This window comes from Aythya fuligula, chromosome W, assembly GCF_009819795.1.
Source record: "Aythya fuligula isolate bAytFul2 chromosome W, bAytFul2.pri, whole genome shotgun sequence".
NCBI classification, from domain to species: Eukaryota; Metazoa; Chordata; class Aves; order Anseriformes; family Anatidae; genus Aythya; species Aythya fuligula.
In genome coordinates, this window is record NC_045594.1 from 481645 (window position 1) to 501853 (window position 20209).

A 20209-nucleotide genomic window follows, 5' to 3' on the forward strand; every position below is an offset into this window, starting at 1 on the left:
TCACCACCATCAACCAGGAAACTGGGTCCTGATTCGGACGTGGAAAGAATCATAGCATCATAGAATCATAGAATATCCCGAGTTGGAAAGGAACCATAAGGATCATCAAGTCCAACTCCTGGCACCGCACAGGTCTACCCAAAAGTTTAGACCATGTTACTAAGTGCACAGACCAATCGCTTTTTAAATTCAGACAGGCTTGCTGCAGTGACTACTTCCCTGGGGAGCCTGTTCCAGTGTGCAACCACCCTCTCTGTGAAGAACCTCTTCCTGATGTCCAGCCTAAACTTCCCCTGCCTCAGCTTGACACCATTCCCGTGGGTCCTATCACTGGTGTTTACAGAGAATAGGTCACCTGTTACTCCCCTCCCCCTCGCGAGGAAGTTGTAGACCGCGATGAGGTCCCCCCTCAGCCTCCTCTTCTCCAGGCTGAACAGGCCCAGTGACCTCAGCTGCTCCTCATATGTCTTCCCCTCTAGGCCCTTCACCATCTTCGTCACCCTCCTCTGGACACTCTCCAACAGTTTAATGTCCTTTTTGTACTGTGGTGCCCAGAAGTGCACACAGTACTCGAGGTGAGGCCGCACCAGCGCAGAGTAGAGCAGGACAATCACCTCCCTCGACCGACTAGCCATGCCGTGCTTGATGCATCCCAGGGTACGGTTGGCCCTCCTGGCTGCCTGGGCACACTGCTGGCTCATATTCAACCACAACCCCCAGATCCCTCTCTGTGGGGCTGCTCTCCAGCATCTCGTCACCCAGTCTGTATGTATAGCCAGGGTTGCCCCGTCCCAGGTGCAGGACCCGGCACTTGCTCTTATTAAACTTCATGTGGTTGGTGATCGCCCAGCTCTCCAATCTGTCCAGATCTCTCTGCAAGGCCTTTCCACCCTCATCCGAGTCCACAACTCCTCCAAGTTTGGTGTAGTCAGCAAATTTGCTCAGGACACCTTCTAGTCCTACATCCAAATCATTTATAAAGACATTGAAGAGGACTGGCCCTAAAATGGAGCCTTGAGGGACCCCACTAGTGACCATCTGCCAGCCAGATGTGGCCCCATTTACCACAACCCTTTGAGCCCTGCCCGTCAGCCAATTGCTCACCCATCGTATGATGTTTTTGTTAAGTTGTACACTGGACATTTTGTCCAGTAGGATCCTATGGGAAACCATGTCAAAAGCTTTGCTGAAGTCCAAAAAGATCACATCAGCTGGTTTCCCTTGGTCAACTAGATGGGTGATCTTATCATAAAAGGAAATCACATTTGTTAGGCAGGACCTACCCCTCATGAACCCATGTTGGCTGGGACCAATGACAGCATTGTCCCCCAGGTGTGCTTCAATAACTTCAAGAATCATCTCCATAATTTTACCAGGCACTGATGTGAGACTGACAGGCCTGTAATTGCTACGGTCTTCTTTCTTACCCTTCTTGAAAATTGGCACAACATTTGCCAGCTTCCAGTCTACTGGGACCCCTCCAGATTCCCAAGATCGTTGAAAAATGATTGAGAGAGGTCCCGCGATGACATCAGCCTGCTCTTTAAGCACCCTTGGATGGATCCCATCCGGATTTCTTGTAGCCAGGCAGAACAGCAAATCCCGCACACGTTCAGGTGCGGTTGGGACTTTGTCATTCCCACCGTCATAGTCCTCCAGCTCAGGGCACCCAGGGTCCCCAAGCCCATCACCAGTGTTGAAGACAGAGGTGAAGAAGGCATTAAATGTCTCTGCTTTGCCTATGTCATTGTCTGTGAGGAGACCTTCCCCATCAAGTAGTGGACCTATGTTTTCTTTGGTCCTCCTTTTTCTGTTCACATATCTAAAAAAGCCTTTTTTATTGTCTCCCACAGACATGGCCAGCTTCAACTCTAGTTGGGCTTTGGCCACACGAATTTTCTCCCTACAAACATGAACAGCATCCCTGTATTCCTTCCTCGTCGCCTGACCCTCCTTCTAGCAGCCGTACACTTTCTTTTTTCCCCTAAGCTCCAGTAGAAGATCCCTGGTCAGCCAGGCCGGCCTTCTGCCCTGCCTGCCTGACTTCCGATATTTTGGAGTTGCCTGATCTTGTGCTTTTAGGAGGCAGTGCTTAAAGACTGACCGCCCTTTTGGGGAGAGGTTATGAATATGTGTAGGCGTTTCCTTACCTGTGTAACCCCTTTTGTATAAATACAAAATGAACTACTGTGGTGGGTGCGCACGATTGTGGTGGGGCGACCTCCCCCCCCCCCGTGCTGCCCAGTGCTGAATAAACATACCTACTTTACATCTTTACAGGTTGTGGAGTCTGTTTTCTGCATGTCACAGGGTTGAGCACAAGGCCCTAGGGGTCTGCCAGGTGATGGAGAGTTGCCTTCAGAGGGGGGAACCCTACAGCTGAGCGTGGACAGTGTCTGTAGACAGACCTGCAGGTCGGTAACTCCTGAGAGTTCTGTGCCTGCTGAATACAGATGAACATCCAGCAGCACAGCCTGGGGACACGCTGAGCCCTGCAGGGTGGCCAGCTCAGCCCGGGTTCACAGAAGCCAGTTCCTGGGTCCCTGTTGGTGTGATCCCGCTGGTGGCAGAACCCTGAGGTGCTGAAGCAGGAGCCTGCAGCCAGGCACGGGATCCAGGGAGGAAGATGGGGTACCGAACTCTGTGCAGGGCTGGGCTGAGCCAGTTCTCAGCCAAGAACTGCCCACCAGTGACAGCCAAAATGGGCTTTCTTTCCATGATCCTACATGTTATATATGGAGTGGTAATTTGTGTCGAGAAAATGGTTGATATTAATAAAGGAGGGGGAGATTTGGGAGTGTGGCCATGGGGGTTGGAAAGCCCCGTAGTTGAGATAACATTAGACTCTTAACAATGAGGCCATCAGGAATGTAAAAGAGTTTAGAGGGAACAAAGAAGGGTGATTCAGGAGACTCCAGGCAGTCTCCGGTTTCTTGTTCTCCAGCTGTTAAGGCATGGAAGTTGCTGGGTGTTTGCTGATGTTGTTATATTCAAAGTTGTTTGACCAATGAAAAGTTGTTTTGAAAAGAACTGCTGTGGGGAGAAGGGTATAAGAGGGGAGCCTGCCCTCAAGATTAAAAAAAAAAAGGCAACATGATGTAATGAAGTTACATGTATGTCGTCAATGGAGAGGCAGAAAGAAGGAATGAAGAGGAGCAGGCTAGCAGAACGGAGACCAGGATGGGAACAGGCATTTTGATCGCCTCATGAAGATAGGTTCGGCCAAACTCAGCAAACTGCTCAGAGAAGCTCGTACAGAAAGTCGCTGGAAATGGGCGCACCAGAGCTGGAAAGAAGCTCAAGCTGAGAGAAGCGGACCTGCGCACACAACTGCCCCTGGCTGGTAAGCAGTTGCGCATTATGGGGAATCATGCGTCCTTAGGAACAAAGACTGTCCTGGTAACCTTACAGCTTATTCTCTTTATTAACAAACAGACAGTTTATGATCCTGAAATATGGGACCAAACTGAGGTCAAGGCGTGGGACTCTGCAACTAAAAATTACAAGGTAGCGGCGGGATTGCTCAGCACCTGGCGAGCAATCTCTGAGGCCTTAAAGAGCCATGTGGAGCCACAGTCAGAAATGTGTGGTTTGCCAGACAGTGAAGGAACTGCAGGCTCATTTACTGATCTGACTGCTACGCCATCGGCCCCTCTGCTGCTACTGCCATCGCAGGCCTTCGCTGTTACTCCCCCTGCTGACCTGGACATGCCTTTTGACCCAGGCCCTATTGGCCTGGAAAAGGAGATGAATGTTTTCCTTCGATCCGGGAAGAATGGGATACATAAGGCCCGAAGGCCAAGTTGTTTAACAACTTAAAGCGAGACATATTGTTCCCACGACTAGCCCTGGAATTCTCCGGTGTTTGTAATCAAGAAAACAAATGGAAAACGGAGACTGTTATATGATCTGAGAGAAATTAATGAAGTCATGGAAGATATGGGAGCACTTCAACCAGGATTACCAACTCCAACTATGCTCCCCCAGACATGGACATTAATAGTAATAGCCAGAATTCGGAAAACTTTGCCATGTTTATGTTTCAATTGATACCTTTTCTGATTGTACATATGTATAGGCGTACTAGGGTTTAGTATGTAAAAGCAATGTTCTATATATTTAGAAAGTTTGACGGTTGTGTGTGCGTGTTGGTGGGGCGTAGACTCCCCGTGCACCCAGCGCTGTTGTGTGTGTGTTGGTAGAGTGTAGGCTGCCCGTGCACCCAGCGCTGTTTACTTGCCTTTTATAAATATTACTAAATTCAGATTGAGTTTTATCTTCATTTATAACAAATTGGTGATCCCGACGTGATCTTCTTGGACTTTGGATCTGTGACCAATAAAAGGAGGTGCCCCACATAGTGGCCCTTGCCGATAGTGGTGCTAGAGTCCAACAAGATTTTGAACATAAGAGGCAAGTAAAGAACCAAGAGCTCTCCCTCCATGACCTGTAATTCTGCATGTGAATACCCGAATGAAGAGGATTTGTGAGTATACCGTTAGGTTGGGGTGGGATTCGGTTGTGTTACTGTGTGTAAGGGTGTAACTGAGACAGAACTTAGTTCCGAAGCGAGTGTGGAGGTCTTCTAACCGTGGTTCCGATCTCCCACGAGGGACTCGGCAGGTGAAGGACCGAAGCAATTTCTTTAAGAATTCGTGGGTGGGTTAATCACTTACAAGACACCTCTAGACACAGGCACAGTCAGGGATTTGGAACCTCTTTAAGGGTTCCAGGGATTTGGAACCTCTTTGAGGGTTCCAGGGATTCAGAACTTCTTTGAGGGTTCCAGGATGGGTCAGGAGAAAAGGGCCCCATAACAGGAACCTGGAAGGTTGAGTCTACTCCTGGAGATGAAAGTTAAGCTTAAAAGAACTTGAAGTACATGTATATCGGGGCATAGCTACCCTTTGGATGCTAATTGTAGCGATCATTGGAAACTCATAAAGGCCCTAATAGAAGGATTTGGAGACCCCAAAACCCCATAGAGGGAGTGCCACCTCCGGTAGAGATAAGATAATATATGTTATACCCAAAACATCTTGAATTACCCCGGTCCAGAAAATTTAAAATAATAGGTGGGAAATATACCTAGAGGATTGGTTATCTACTTTGAATTGAGGCCCCGCTAACTCATGTAAAAGTTGAATGCAGGTAGGAGAGCCATCGGGTGTGTAAGCCTGTACCATTTCCTAAGAAGCATCAGGGAGAGGGCAAGACCAGAGAAGGGACCAGTACCGCGGCTCAAGAAGGTTTACAAAGGGCTGCAACCCCTCAGGGTAATAACCGCCGGGTAACATGGCCTTTACTGGACCTCTCCTAATTACATGCATAATTCTATTGGTCCAGGGACATTCTCAGAATTGTAATGATTGTATTGGTAACACCCGGAGAGGAAGAATTCAGGAATGAGCATTAGTATATCATACTATCTATGCCTGTAAAGGGGAAGAATTAAACCCATGCTATGTGAACCAAACGGAGTATGCTCAATGTAATGAAAGCAATAAGATAACCTGATATGATCCCAAAGAGGTCCCCTATCAATGGTGGATAGAGGTAAGAACTAATAACGAAGGAGGAAGGTTAATTGGGAAAAGTCGCATCACCACAAATCTTAGTAAGCCATTATCAATCGAATGATGCTGCTAGTGATGATTATTATACACCCCATGAAACAATGACTTGGGTGAAATATTACAGTGAACAAGAAAAATATATATGTCCAAAAAATAGAATGAGGTTGACATGGTGTTTTCCAGGTATCAGTAGTGGCGGAGAGGTCAACAAAAGTCATTATTTCTGTGGGCGTGCACCCAGGGACTGGAGCTGTGTATGTTGGGGTACATGGCAGAAGGAACCTACTTTGTGCACTGGATTAAAGGCCTATCTTAAAAAGGGAGAAATAAATAAAGAAAGAATGTAGTTCAAGAGACTGTAATCCAGTAAACCTTACTATTTATAATCCGGGTGAGTTAAAGCAGAGGAAAGAAACCCAATATGGAATTGCAATTGGAGGAAAGGGAAAAGATCCTGGGGCTATCATAGATATAAGGGTTATCGAAAGAGCTAGGGAATCTGCCACAAAGCGATTATTATTCCAGTCATTTTACCATGAAATTTGAACGGGAGCTAAATATGAGATTCCAACCATTGCTAAAAACTTGTTTATAAATCTTGCAGAGAATATTGTGAAGGCATTACATGTAACAAACTGTTTTGTCTGTGGAGGAGCAAATCAAGGGGAACACTGGCTTTGGGAGTCGATGGAAGCAAACATTTCAGACCCAGAAATTTGGAAACCGGCAAAGGGTAATAGAATGACACAATGGGTATTACAAACAAGCATAATTGGGCAAACCTGTTGGCAAAACCAGAATGGGAAACAATCAGTAGGGGATTTAGTCTGTGAAGGAGGATATGAATGGAATAAGACAATATTAAATTGGACCTCCTTGGGAAGCCCTCAAGAAATGCCGGAAAACCTGAAAAATTGGACAGATAGTAACCAAATACCGAATGGGTGGCCAGCGCCCGATGAGTATTATTGGATATGTGGTAAACTATCATATACTACATTATCTAAAAGTTGGACGGAATCGTGTATTGGGAATAATTAGGCCCAGTTTCTTCCTATTACCCATTGCTTGAGGAGAGAGACTGGGAATTATAATTGGAGGGTTGTTCCTGGGACTACTAACAATCCCGTGCTTAATTCCTTGTATTACATTCCTTGTACAGAGAATAGTACGGAGAATAATCCAAGGAATGCAGTTTACCACAATCCCAGTGGAAAGTCCTCAAGAAGACATAGTTATGGTTCAATTAGCCTTGGCCAAATTCGAAGCCAAGACATGAATTAATGACATTCAAAAGAAGAGGAGGGATTGTGATATATGGAGTAATAATTTGTGTCAAGAAGATGGTTGATGTTAATAAAGAAGGTGGAGATGTGGGAGTGTGGCCATGGGGGTTGACAAGCCCCATGGTTGGTGATAACATCAGACTTAACGATGAGGCCATCAGGAATGTAAAGAGTTTAGAGGGGCTGTCACCTGTGGCTTCCCACCTGCCCTCACTTTGCTCTTCACAGAATCACAGAATTTCTAGGTTGGAAGAGACCTCAAGATCATCGAGTCCAACCTCTTGCAGCTACGCTGCATCACCACCAGCACCCCACCGCATCCACCTTTCTGCCACCGTGTCCCAGCCAAAGGGGTGCCGGGGGGATGCTGAGCTCCCTGTGCTGAGGACTGGTTGAGTCTCCCTCCCCAGACTGGGACCAGCTCCAGGGCACAGGAGCACTGGAGGCTCCTGTCCCTGCTCAGCCTACCCCTGGCAGTACTCACACCCCCATATCCCCACCAGGACCCTGCAGATGACCCTCATGAGCCAGGTAACCACCAAGGACACCCAGCCACAGGAGCAGCAGCAGCTGCCACTGCCCCGTGCACATTGTCATATGCATTCCAGCCACAAGGATCCCCCTACTCCATGGAGGGTGATGATCCCCAAAAATATTTTATCTCACGTGAGGCTGCAAGGAGAGGGATAGGGCTGGGATGAGAGGGGACAAGCAGGGTCCCTAAACACTCCATTAATAGCTACATCTTGCAGAGCCCCACTGGGATTTGCCTGTACTCCCAAACAAGGATCTTCCTGGCAGCTTCAGCATCATTTAGGGTCATCCTTCAAGGGTGAGGATAGACCCACATATGCAAAGTGCAAATGCCCCAGAGCCGTTCCCTGTGAAATGACCCACAGCCACTCAGCCTCATGGACAGGTTGTCCCAGGCCCTGGGTCCTCAGCCCCAAAACCCATCCTCACCACCTCCTTTCTGCACTGCTCAGGACCTCCTTCTGCTGTCCGCGGTTCCAGTTTGGCCGTACCTACAGATGCCTGACTCACAACGCCCTGGGCCTGAGCACCCTGGCAAAGAAGATCCCAGACTGAACTGGTGTGAACTGCTGTCCGAAGCCTGCTTTGCCCCTGCAAGCATGCACAGGGAATAAAGACAAGGCACTCTGGCATTGCCAGAGCTGAAAAGGGACAAAAGAACATGGGCTCACCCAGGACAGCGGAGAAAGGAAACACAGGGGCAGGGGCAGCCACATCCAACCTGGGTCTGGGGATTCTTTGGAGGGGTGAAGAAAGGACCTCTGGATGATACAGGGACTGGATCTACCACTCTTGACCAGGTGGCGACCATCTCCTCCCTGTGCCATGGTCTGCCATGAGCCAAGCATAGCAAGGGACAACCTATCTTGCTCTGAAGGTCTGCTTCTGGCTATGGCTGGAGGCAGGACAAAGCACAGGTATCTCCCAGGCCCTTCTCAGGGTCAGGCTGAAATCATAAGGCTGTAGAGCAAGGGACTTCAATCAGCACCTTTTTTATTAATATGCATCACAAATAAAGAAATAAATAAAGGTGAGACACCTTGTTCTAATGGGGAAATACAAATTAAATATGGTGCGACATCCACTAAGCAATGTACAAGCAGGAGGTAACCGTGCAAGACCAGGGCCCCATGCCACGGGGAAGCCAGCCCAGGCACAATGCCGTGAGCAGCATCCACTTGGCCAAGGCACCAAATACTATCATGGCCTTTAATTAACACTGTCCCCCACCCAGTGGGCAGGCAAGGACCCCCACCCCACCCCAAGAATATGGCAAGGCAGGGCTGGTATTGCCTCTGCCAAGGAGCCCAGGAACCCCAGCAGCCCCTTGTGCTTGTGCACAACACTTGCCCTCAACCCCACGCCACAGGGAGCATTCCCCCCCCCCCCCCCCCCCCCCCCCCCCCATCCCCATCTCCCCTGCTCCCTCTGGGAGCATCCCCTGCTCTCCCTGCCGGGAGCACGGCCTCCATCTCCAAATAGCATCCCATCCCTAGCCCTGTCAGGGACCCTGCCCTCAGCCCCCTCCCCTCCCACCCCACTCCACCAAGCATCCCAGGGCATCCAAGGCACTGGCTCCCTGCTTAGTGTGGAGGGCGCGGGGGCACCCCCGCAGCACCCAGCTCCGCACAGGGTGGCACTACCCAATTTTGACCTACATCACACTGAACATCCACGCGCCTTCCTCATGACCCCACACACCCTCGCTCTGCACACACATGCACCCCTTCCCCCCCATAGCTGTGGCCAGGCAGTGCAGCAGTGCACGGTGCTCCCACCCTGTAGCTGATGACACCGCGGGTGCTGGAGGCCGTACTGCCACCTCCGGCAGGGCATGGCCAGCATCCTGCACCTTCTAGTGTGAAACTGAGCCAGACCTGTGCTGGCAGGGACTGCTTGGATCCCTGCTATGTACAAGCCCACCACCTACGGGTGCTGGAGGTGGCATGGGGTGGAGGGGGCTCAGATGGTCCCTGGTGTGGCTGCATGCACGGCGATGCCTGACAATACGAGGTGCAGCTCGCAGAAGGCCCCATGGCCGGTTTGGCCTTTGGCAGCTGCATGAGGAAGAGCAAGAAAGAACCACCTATGGTTACTGTATTCTGTAATGGCAAGAAAGGTAAGAAACTAGCAAGAATCTGTGTCTGTTCCTCCGGCAGGGTGGGCATCCCCAGAGGAGCCTCAGCAGCCCACAGTACTGTGCTTGGCCTCCCAGCCACATCAATAGTCTTCATCCTCCAGGTGGGTGATGTACATGATGGGCACCAGTCCCTTCTCGGAGCCGAGGCTGCACTGCAGCCAGTCACCATCCACCTTGGAGATGACCTACAGGATGTCCCCTTTGTTGAAGCTCAGCTGTCCTGCCTCGGTGGCAATGTGATGGCAAAGAGCTTTCACCTCGCTGCGGGCAGAAGAAGGGGAGAAAGAGTTAGATCACCACAGGATGCTCACGCCACTGAAGCCTAGGGACCACCAGGGAGGAAGAAACCCCTCCTGCCACAACAGCCAGACCCATGTAAACTCTATCCCACCATGTCCCCAGCCCCTGTGGGACAGTCACATGCCACTGCTCACCAGGGAGGGTTGGGACACAGCTCCCGGGCTGGCTGTGGCACGGGTGACACTTCAGGTGGCTCTGTCTGGGGGGGCTCTGGCTCAGGGGCTGCTTCTCGCCACATGCTTGCTCCAACCGTCTGGGCCACCAGCTGGAACACAGACTTGTCCAGGCTCAGCCAGCTGGAGGGCAACCTGCAAGAAGGAGAGAGAAGCAGGTTGTGGTGGGGAAGGCAACCTCTCATGGCAAGGTCATGCCTTAGAGGTCTAGATCACGCACAACATGCACTGCAATCCCCAGACTGTTTCCTTTCCAAGGGAGCCAGCATTCTCCAGACATACAGACCTCCCTATTCACCTCTGCCGTACCACCACAGTGTAGTCCAGAGGTAGGCTATTGGCCTGACTCTTGCCCACACTGATGCAGCTCCAGCTTAACCAGCCCCTCCAGCCCTAAGCCACCCATGTCCCTACCTGTTAGGTTGCCTGGGCTCTTTTTGCACCTTCCTGGACCCAAATAAGTGTCCCCACTTGATGGGCTGGCTGCTCTCTGACACACTGGTGCTGCTTTCCTCTTGGGGGGCTGCTGCTGCTCCCAAACTTTGCTGAGTCCCAGTCTCCTTCACCTTGCTGTGCTTCAGCTCTGTAACCACTGAGTCTGGGGGGCTGCCCATCCAGAAGAGCCAGCTCTGCTCCTTGACCTCTTCACCAGCTGGTACCTGCTGGGGCTTTTCCAGGGGCTCTTCCACAGCTCCAGGACTTGGCCTGCTGGTGGCCTTGGGCTTCTCCTCCAAGGTGCCTTCAGCAATGGGGCAGGCTTCTGCACCCTCCACCACGCCTTCACGTGGAGGTGGTGTCCTGTGGGTTTCATCTGGCCTGGGGACAGCACTCAAGGCCGCCTTCTTCTTTTCATAACGGATGAGCTTCGAGCCTTCAGTCGAGCCCTCGATGTAAATCTGAGAGCTTTGCATGAGCTGGTACCACCAGCCCGCCTGCTTATCTTTCTTCCCCTCACACGTGCTCTCTCGCACCTTCCTCCGCTCTTCCTCCCTGTCCCCATCTCCAGAGGAGGCCCCCACTCCCTTGACCCTCTCACTTGCAGCTCGTTCAGGGCTGTGGCCTGGTGACACGCCACCATCTCTGCCACCCACTTTGCATGCTTCAGGGGCAGTGCTGCAGCCATCGGGATCCTCGCTGCTGTCTCGCGTCCGCATCAGCTGCAGGGTAGATTGTGCGGAAAGCAGCAGATCCTGCTTCACACGCAGCAGCTCCTTTTGCTGCTGCTGCTCTTTGCCCATCTGTGTCAGGTGGTGCTCAAAAAGGAGGTCTAGGTTGAAGGGCAGCAGGGACAGAGGCTGGAGAAGGAGCAGGAGCTCCTCAAAAAGAGGCTGGCACACACTATGAGACAGGCACAAGAAGCTCACTGGCTGGTAGTGTGCCAGGATGATATCTGTAGGGCAAGAGGCATTGGTTAGATGAGAGGCCCTTGCCACCTTTTCCAAGTCACCAAGAAGCTACTGGGGAAAGGAGTTGAGCACTGGTTTCTGGTCACTTCTGTGGCTGCAGTGTGAGGCTCAACACTAGGCAAACTGGCCCAGATCCTGCTTCCTGCAGCCACCACCCGCCTGTCAGCTTACCCACTGGAACAACCTCTGTCGCAAATGCCATGGGAGCAGGGTGCAAACAAAAAGCATCAGAGCGGGTTGGCACACATTAAGATTCTCTTTTCCAGCCCCCTGGATATGAACAAGGAGCTGCAGATCTGGGCCAATACCAGTGCCCTACAGGGAGAGGTGTCAGGGACAGTGGAATGCAGCCTTTCCAGGGATCTGTCTGGGCTGTACCATGGATCCTAACAGAAAATAGAATAGTATTTCTACCTGCAGTATTCATCCTACACTTCCTTTGGCCACTTCTACACTGCCCCGCCACTAGCTTTATTTTCAGGTGTCACTCACAGGTACAGAGTTTGGCATAGGCTCTGTGCCCATTTGTCTACAGTGAGTTAACAAACTTACACTGCAGACAGGATTTTCACTTTATCTGCAAACCCTATGCCTAGCCTTCAGCCACCTGGCAGCTCCACCTCACAGAATCACAGAATCACAGAATTTCTAGGTTGGAAGAGACCTCAAGATCATCGAGTCCAACCTCACAGCTAACAGTCCCCACTAAACCATATCCCATATCACACTTTCAGTTCTTAATGATGGCTTGAAACAAACTGAAACAGAAGATTTGCAACGGTTGTCCTGCTCCAGAAAAACAGGGTGCATCCTCTTGTTACACTGCTCAGTACAAAGGCAATCTGCTCCAAAGTGCTGACAGCACACATGGACCCAAACAATGCCTGCTGTCAGCCCCCAAACCTGCTAGAAGATATTGGGCTGGACTTCTTGCAGTGCATGGGGCCCTAGGCTGAGCATGCACTAAGCCAGCAGCACTCTCAGGGAATCCAGCAGGTCAAGGGTGTCTGCCTCACTGTGCACTTAGCACTTAGTCATGAAGCTTCTAGGCATCAGGCAGCTTGGTTGTTGCTGCTAGGTTATCTACACACTCCAGAAACATTTCTGGTTGAAAAGAAAAATAACAGATACATCCAGGAAAATCTGCTGTTTGTTTGCCGTAAGGCTTTCCTTTCTATTTCACATGCCTCAAGGGTTTCAGATAAGTGTTCACACTTCCAGTTCTAAGAAGCTCTCAGGCACTGGACAGGGGACACAGACATTTGGGGAGGGTTAGATCTGGTCTCCTGAGGGTAGACTGAGGGATTTGTACTGTAGGATATAGCCTTGGCTACCAGCTGCATCTGGGAAGGACACAGGTGGGCAGGCTTTCCACAGCTCAGGTGGAGGGAACTGCATGGAGCTTTGACTTCCACCTCCCTTCCTTTAGCTGAACAGCCATCCAGCAACATCTACACCAGGAGTGCAATACAGTCTAGCCCTTCAGCTCAGAGCAGAGGGGAGCAGAACAGGCTGAGAGACCACCAAGAGACAAATATGTCCCAGAGCTTAGATCTGTGCTGCACAATATGCAGAATTTGGTCCTCTCTAGCGCACAGCCTCTTACCTTCATGGTTGTAGAAGTGGTTGAACCAGAACTCCAAGGACTGGATACTGTAAGAAGGGAACACGGGCAGGGAATAAGAGAAAAAGCAAAAATCAATTTGCCCCCTTCATCACTCCCATCAGCATGCACTGATCACAGCCACCCAGCCTGTGAAGGAGCAAACCTGTTAGCTTTGCAATGTGGCATTGTGTAACTGTAATCCCTAACAGCCATGCTCCCAGGAAGTTTCCACACCACTTAGCTTCTATATAAAAAGCTTAGCTTTGCTGAGAAGTGCTCACATGGAAGTGGCAAATCAACTACAAACATGAAATCACTGCATCAAGCTTGGCCCAAAGTATGCCGGCATCCTGTGCCAGAAGAAGAGAGCTGGGCCAGCCTGGGTCAGGAGAGCAGGGCATAGCTTGCTCCTAAGGGTCCCACAACATTTGGAGACCCTGGGGACTTCATTGCCAGTCTCAAAGGTCTTGCTCACATCTGCAGAGGAACAGGGAAGTACCATTCTAACAGCACTCATCCTGTCACAGGCAGACAGAACACCACTGACTTTTTCTGTTTAACGCTGTGCATAGTGTTTACACTCTTTATCCAAACTAGAAGGGTCAGCCTTGAGTCCTGGACCAGGGCAATTTCCCTTTCAGAGACTCATGTGCTGGGATTCACTGCAGCCCTAGGAAGCAGTGTCACAGGGATTTTCAGGAGTAATATATGCATATGTTGTGATGATCCCTATATGAGTCCTGGCAGACAGACTCTTCCCACCTAGCATTTTGTCAGGATAAGCTGACAGTGTTCTTCAGTGGGCTACAGCCAACCATTCTCAGTCCTGGCCTAGTAGGGGTAGGTTTTGATCCCTCTGGTGTTACCTGAGGCTCTCAGCTTCTTCCTTCTCTCACCTACAACTGGGAAGCTGCTTCCCAGGTTTCTTAAGTCTTTTCATTGGCAACTGTGCCTGCTTGCACTCAAGGAGCAACACCTTCTGCCAGCCCTGGACAACGACATGCAGTCAGCCCAGGGAGCCTGCTTACTTGAGAAGGCCGAAGATGAATGCGTTGAACCTCATGTCGTGGTTGGTGAGCTCTGTGTACTGGCTGATCTTGCTATAGAGGCTGTGCAGCAGCTTGGTAGACGGACCTGTCAAGAGAAGTGAAATGCTGGGATTAGTTGTGGTCAGCAAAGTCAAAACAGCACCACAGGAAGCAGCCTTCAGGCAAAGCCAGAAGATGTCTGAGCTCCCATGCCTTCCTCTCTACTCTGCACTGGTGCAGCCTCACCTTGAGTACTGTGTGCAATTCGGGGCACCACAGTACAAAAAGGATGTAAAACTGTTGGAAAGTGTCCAGAGGAGGACGATGAAGATGGTGAAGGGCCTAGAGGGGAAGACATATGACGAGTGGCTGAGGTCACTGGGCCTGTTCAGCATGGAGAAGAGGAGGCTGAGGGGGACCTCATCGCAGTCTACAGCTTCGTCACAAGAGGGAGTGGAGGGGAAGGCACCGATCTATTCTCTTAAGTCACCAGTGACAGGACCCGCAGGAATGGTGTCAAGCTGAGGCAGGGGAGGTTTAGGCTAGACAGCAGGAAGAGGTTCTTCACTGAGAGGGTGTTCGCACATGTCCTGGTTTCAGTTAGAACAGAGTTAATTTTCTTCCTAGTAGCTGGTAGAATGCTGTGTTTTGGCTTAGGATGAGAAGAGTGCTGATAACATGCTGATGTTTTAATTGCTGCAGAGCAGTGCTTATACTAAGCCAAGGACGTCTCAGCTTCTTGCTCTGTCCTGCCAACTGGCAGGCTGGGGGTGCAGCAGGAGCTGGGAGGGGACAGACCCAGGACAGCTGACCCAAACTGGCCAAAGGGGTATTCCATACCATCTGACGTCATGCTAAACAATATATAGGGGTGGCTAGCCGGGGGAGGGGGGCCGGACTGCTCGGTGTTTGGCTGGGCATCGGTATGTGGGTGATGAGCAATTGCATTGTGCATCACTCGTTTGTACACATTATTAGTAGTAGTACTATTATCACCATTTTATTATTATTATTGTTATTATTATTATTATTTTTTTTTTTTTTCCTGTCTTATTAAACTGTCTTTATCTCAACTCATGGGCTTCACTTTCCATTTCTCTCCCCCGTCCCAGAGAGGGAGGGGGGAGGGTGAGCGAACGGCTCTGTGGTGTTTAGCTGCCGGCCGGGTTAAACCACGACAGTCTTTTTGGCGCCCAACATGGGGCCCGAAAGGTTGAGATAACGGCAGATCTGACCAGAGTGTGTTAAACTAAAATTGGTATAAGTATTAGACCTGCTTAATAGTCACTTGTCATAAAGCAGATTGCTTTAATCTCAACTGTGCTGCGCCTGTTTTCCAAATTGAGTATTATAGCACGTTATTTTCCATATGTGCTCTCTGTCATGTTGTTTATTCTCTCCGGGCCCTGGTTTAAGATCATTATGGTACTGTGTGTTGTAACAGTGGCTTATGAGAGGATGAAATTTCTGGTCATGACTCTAACTTGGTATTTGTACTCATTAACATAGTCAACTTTATACTTTGGAAACCGTATTTCAGAAACTATTAGCAATTATACCTGTTGCCTTTTTTCATTAGGGAGTCAATCTGTGGAGGGGAAAGGGGAAGATATTTTTTCTTACTCGATCACTCTTCCTTTCTCCTTCACCACCCCCTTATCCTCCTTGATCACTCTCCCTTCCTCCTTCATCACCCTCTTATCCTCCGAGCTTATTACAATAGCTCTCCAAGATATTGAATATCCTTGGGATACTCAGACCAGCATGGTCTTGTTGTTATGTCTCCTGAATGCGCTTCAGGTTCTGCTTAAAGTTAAACAACTACTTAGGAAGCTCATCCAGAGATCTGCCCGGAGGCAGTATAGTTGTGGGTGGCAGGGAGTATGGGAGGATATGGGCAGGCATCTAGAGCAGTTGGCACTCCCAGTGTTTTGGAAATTCACCCCTGAACAACTGCAAAATCCTAAAAACCTGGCAGAATGCTTGAAAAAAAGGTGTCAGGATTCTGGCAGTTCCAAAGTAACACAAATCATTGTAACATACTGGGGCCTGGCTCATGCCTATCGAGCTGCAATTGATACTACTACCAACTTAGTGACAGACCCTGCGGCCACTCCAAGTCCTGTGACAGATCCAACGGCCACTGCGATCCCTATGGTGGACTCTGCAGCCGCTCCAGTCCCAGCTCCTGCAGCCACTCCAGTTCCAGTTCCTGCAGCTGCTCCAGCTCCAGTTCCTGCAGCCGCTCCAGCTCCTTCAGCCGCTCCAGTTCCAGTTCCTGCAGCCGCTCCAGTTCCAGTTCCTGCAGCCGCTCCAGTCCCAGTTCCTGCAGCTGCTTCAGCTCCAGCTCCTGCAGCCACTCCAGATCCTGTGGCTGGGTCAGAGAAACGAGCTGTAGCAGTGCAAGTTGACCCTGCAGAGGGTATTCCAACCCCTGTAGCAGACCCTGTAACGGGGTCAGAGAAACGAGCTATAGCAGTGCAAGTTGCCCCTGTAGAGAAGGGGAAAAAATGGTATAGAGATTCAGGTCGTTTAGAACGCAGAGAGTCTTCTGCCAAATCTAGGTATAGAGACGACGATGACGCTGGGCCATCAGGGATTCAGGAGGAGGAAGATGAGGATGACGAAAAATCAGCAGTGACTACCCGAAACCTATACCAACGTGAGCTACAAGATGTGCGAAAAGATTTTGGTCACTGTATAGGTGAGCAGCTTGTCACCTGGCTGCTCCGGTGCTGGGATGAGGAACCCACAGTGGATGAAATGGCTAAACAACTCCAGCAGTACGAAGAAAGTCTCTCCTCTTCCTTACAGGCCTGCGTCTCAGCTGTGGAGAAACTTTCTGAAGAGTTCCACCAACTTAAAGAGAATCTATCTTCCTCCCCACCTGAACCAACCAGTGTCCACTGACCAAAAGAGAACACTTGGGAGAAACTTTCTGAACAGGTTCACCAACTTGAAGAGAGATTATTCTCCTCCGCACCTCTACAAAGCAGTGTCTCAGCTATCAAGGGTAGGCGTTCATCCACACAAGGAAGACGATATGGTGGGTACTCACCCCGTGCCACCCTGTGGTTTTACTTATGAGACCATGGAGAGGACATGAGAAAATGGGATGGAATATCTACCACGACCCTAGAGGCACAGGTACGTGAGTTACAAAAGAAAACTATCAGGAAAAAGAGATTCTCTGAAAAGTTTGCTGCTTCAGCCTCCAGCAGACAGTCCTTCAAACACAGAAATGAAGAAGATTCTGACCAGGATTAGGGGGGCCCTGCCTCCAGCCAGGGGGAGGAAAGGGATAATCGAGTTTATTGGACTGTGTGGATTCGATGGCCTGGCATGTCAGACGCACAGATGCATAAGGCTTTAGTAGACACCGGTGCACAATGTACTGTAATGCCATCGAGCTATAAAGGGCCAGAGCCCATCTGTATTTATGGAGTGACAGGAGGATCTCAGCAGTTGACTGTATTGGAGGCTGAAGTGAGTCTGACTGGGAATGAGTGGGAAAAGCACCGTATTGTGACTGGCCCGGATGCCCCATGTATCCTTGGCATAGACTATCTTAGAAGAGGATATTGCAAGGACCCAAAAGGGTTCCGGTGGGCTTTTGGTATAGCTGCCTTAGAGACAGAGGGCATTAAACAATTATCTACCTTGCCTGGTCTCTCAGAGGACCCCTCTGTTGTGGGGTTGCTGAGGGTCGAAGAACAGCAAGTGCCAATCGCTACCACAACTGTGCACCGGCGGCAATATCGCACTAACCGAGACTCCCTGATTTCCATCCATAAGCTAATTCTTCAATTAGAGAGCCTAGGAGTGATCAGCAAGGCTCATTAACCTTTCAATAGTCCCATATGGCCAGTGCGAAAGTCTAATGGTGAGTGGAGACTAACAGTGGACTATCGTGGCCTGAACGAAGTGACGCCACCACTGAGTGATGCAGTGCCGGACATGCTGGAACTCCAGTACGAACTTGAATCGAAGGCAGCCAAGTGGTACGCCACAATTGATATCGCTAATGCATTTTTCTCCATCCCTCTAGCAGCAGAGTGCAGGCCACAATTTGCTTTCACTTGGAGGGGAGTCCAATATACTTGGAATCGGCTGCCCCAGGGGTGGAAACACAGCCCTACCATTTGCCATGGACTGATCCAGTCTGCGCTGGAACAAGGGTTAGCTTCTGAACACCTGCAGTACATCGATGACATTATTGTGTGGGGTGACACAGCAGAGGAAGTTTTCGAGAAAGGAAAGAAAATAGTCCAAATCCTTCTGAAGGGCAGTTTTGCCATAAAACAAAATAAAGTCAAAGGACCTGCACGAGAGATCCAGTTTTTAGGAATAAAATGGCAAGATGGACGTCGTCAAATCCCAATGGATGTGATCAACAAAATAACAGCTATGTCTCCACCAACTAGCAAAAAAGAAACACAGACTTTCCTAGGTGTTGTGGGGTTTTTGAGAATGCACATCCCAAATTACAGTCTGATTGTAAACCCTCTCTACCAAGTAACCCGTAAGAAGAATGAGTTTGAATGGTGCCCTGAGCAACGACAAGCCTTTGAACAAATCAAGCAGGAAATAGTCCATGCAGTAGCCCTTGGGCCAGTTCGAACAGGACCAGATGTAAAGAATGTGCTCTACACTGCAGCCGGGAAGAACAGCCCCACCTGGAGCCTCTGGCAGAAAGAACCTGGGGAAACTCGAGGTCGGCCCCTGGGGTTTTGGAGTTGGGAATACAGAGGATCTGAGGCCAGCTATACTCCAACTGAAAAGGAGATATTGGCAGCATATGAAGGAGTTCGATCTGCTTCGGAGGTGGTCGGTACTGAAGTGCAGCTCCTCCTAGCACCCCGACTGCCGGTACTAGGCTGGATGTTCAAAGGAAGGGTCCCCTCTACGCATCATGCAACTGATGCTACATGGAGCAAGTGGGTTGCACTGATTACTCAGCGGGCTCGAATAGGAAACCCCAGTCGCCCAGGAATATTGGAAGTGATTATGGACTGGCCAGAAGGCACATACTTTGGGATATCATCATCAGAGGAGGTGGGTCGTGCTGAAGAAGCCCCACTGTACAACCAGTTACCAGAGAATGAGAAGAAATATGTCCTGTTCACTGATGGGTCCTGTCGTATTGTGGGAAAGCATCGGAGATGAAAGGCTGCTGTATGGAGTCCTACACGACGAGTTGCAGAAGCTGCTGAGGGAGAAGGTGAACCGAGTCAGTTTGCAGAAGTGAAGGCCATTCAGCTGGCGTTAGACATTGCTGAACGAGAAAAATGGCCAATTCTCTATCTCTGTACTGATTCATGGATGGTAGCAAATGCCCTGTGGGGGTGGTTACAGCAATGGAAGCAAAGCAACTGGCAGCGCAGGGACAAACCCATCTGGGCTGCTGCATTGTGGCAAGATATTGCTGCCCGAGTAGAGAACCTGGCTGTAAAGGCACGCCACGTAGATGCTCATGTGCCCAAGAATGGGGCTACTGAAGAACATCAAAACAACCAGCAGGTGGATCAGGCTGCTAAGATTGAAGTAGCTCAGGTGGACCTGGATTGGCAGCATAAAGGTGAATTATTTATAGCCCGATGGGCCCATGACACCTCAGGTCATCAAGGTAGAGATGCAACATACAGATGGGCTCATGATCGAGGGGTGGACCTGACCATGGACGCTATAGCACAGGTTATTCATGACTGTGAAACGTGCTGCAATCAAGCAAGCCAAACGGTCAAAGCCTCTTTGGTATGGAGGACGATGGCTGAAATATAAATATGGAGAGGCCTGGCAGATTGATTACATCACACTCCCTCAAACTCGCAATGGCAAGCGCCATGTACTTACAATGGTGGAAGCAACCACCGGATGGCTGGAAACATATCCTGTGCCTCATGCCACCGCCCAGAACACTATCCTGGGCCTTGAAAAGCAAGTCCTATGGCGACATGGCACCCCAGAAAGAATAGAGTCAGACAATGGAACTCATTTCTGAAACAACCTTATAGATACTTGGGCCAAAGAGCATGGCATTGAGTGGGTGTATCACATCCCCTATCATGCACCAGCCTCCGGGAAAGTTGAGTGATACAGTGGACTGTTAAAGACTACATTGAAAGCAATGGGCGCTGGGACATTCAAAAATTGGGATATG

General features: G+C 50.1%; 1 protein-coding gene across 1 annotated transcript in view; it reads right to left on the reverse strand.

Annotated features, from left to right (window-relative positions):
• Positions 1 to 8955: 8955 nt before the first annotated feature.
• The window catches only part of LOC116501437 (iporin-like), a 70624-nt gene continuing 59370 nt past the window's right edge, over positions 8956 to 20209 (reverse strand). The window contains exons 8-12 of the mRNA XM_032207009.1: positions 14050 to 14155; positions 13022 to 13068; positions 10424 to 11399; positions 9971 to 10144; positions 8956 to 9797 (exon numbers count right to left, since the gene is read on the reverse strand). Of these exons, the coding sequence (XP_032062900.1) occupies positions 9722 to 9797; positions 9971 to 10144; positions 10424 to 11399; positions 13022 to 13068; positions 14050 to 14155 (1379 nt within the window). The 3' untranslated portion in view covers positions 8956 to 9721. The remainder of the gene's footprint in view (positions 9798 to 9970; positions 10145 to 10423; positions 11400 to 13021; positions 13069 to 14049; positions 14156 to 20209) is intronic.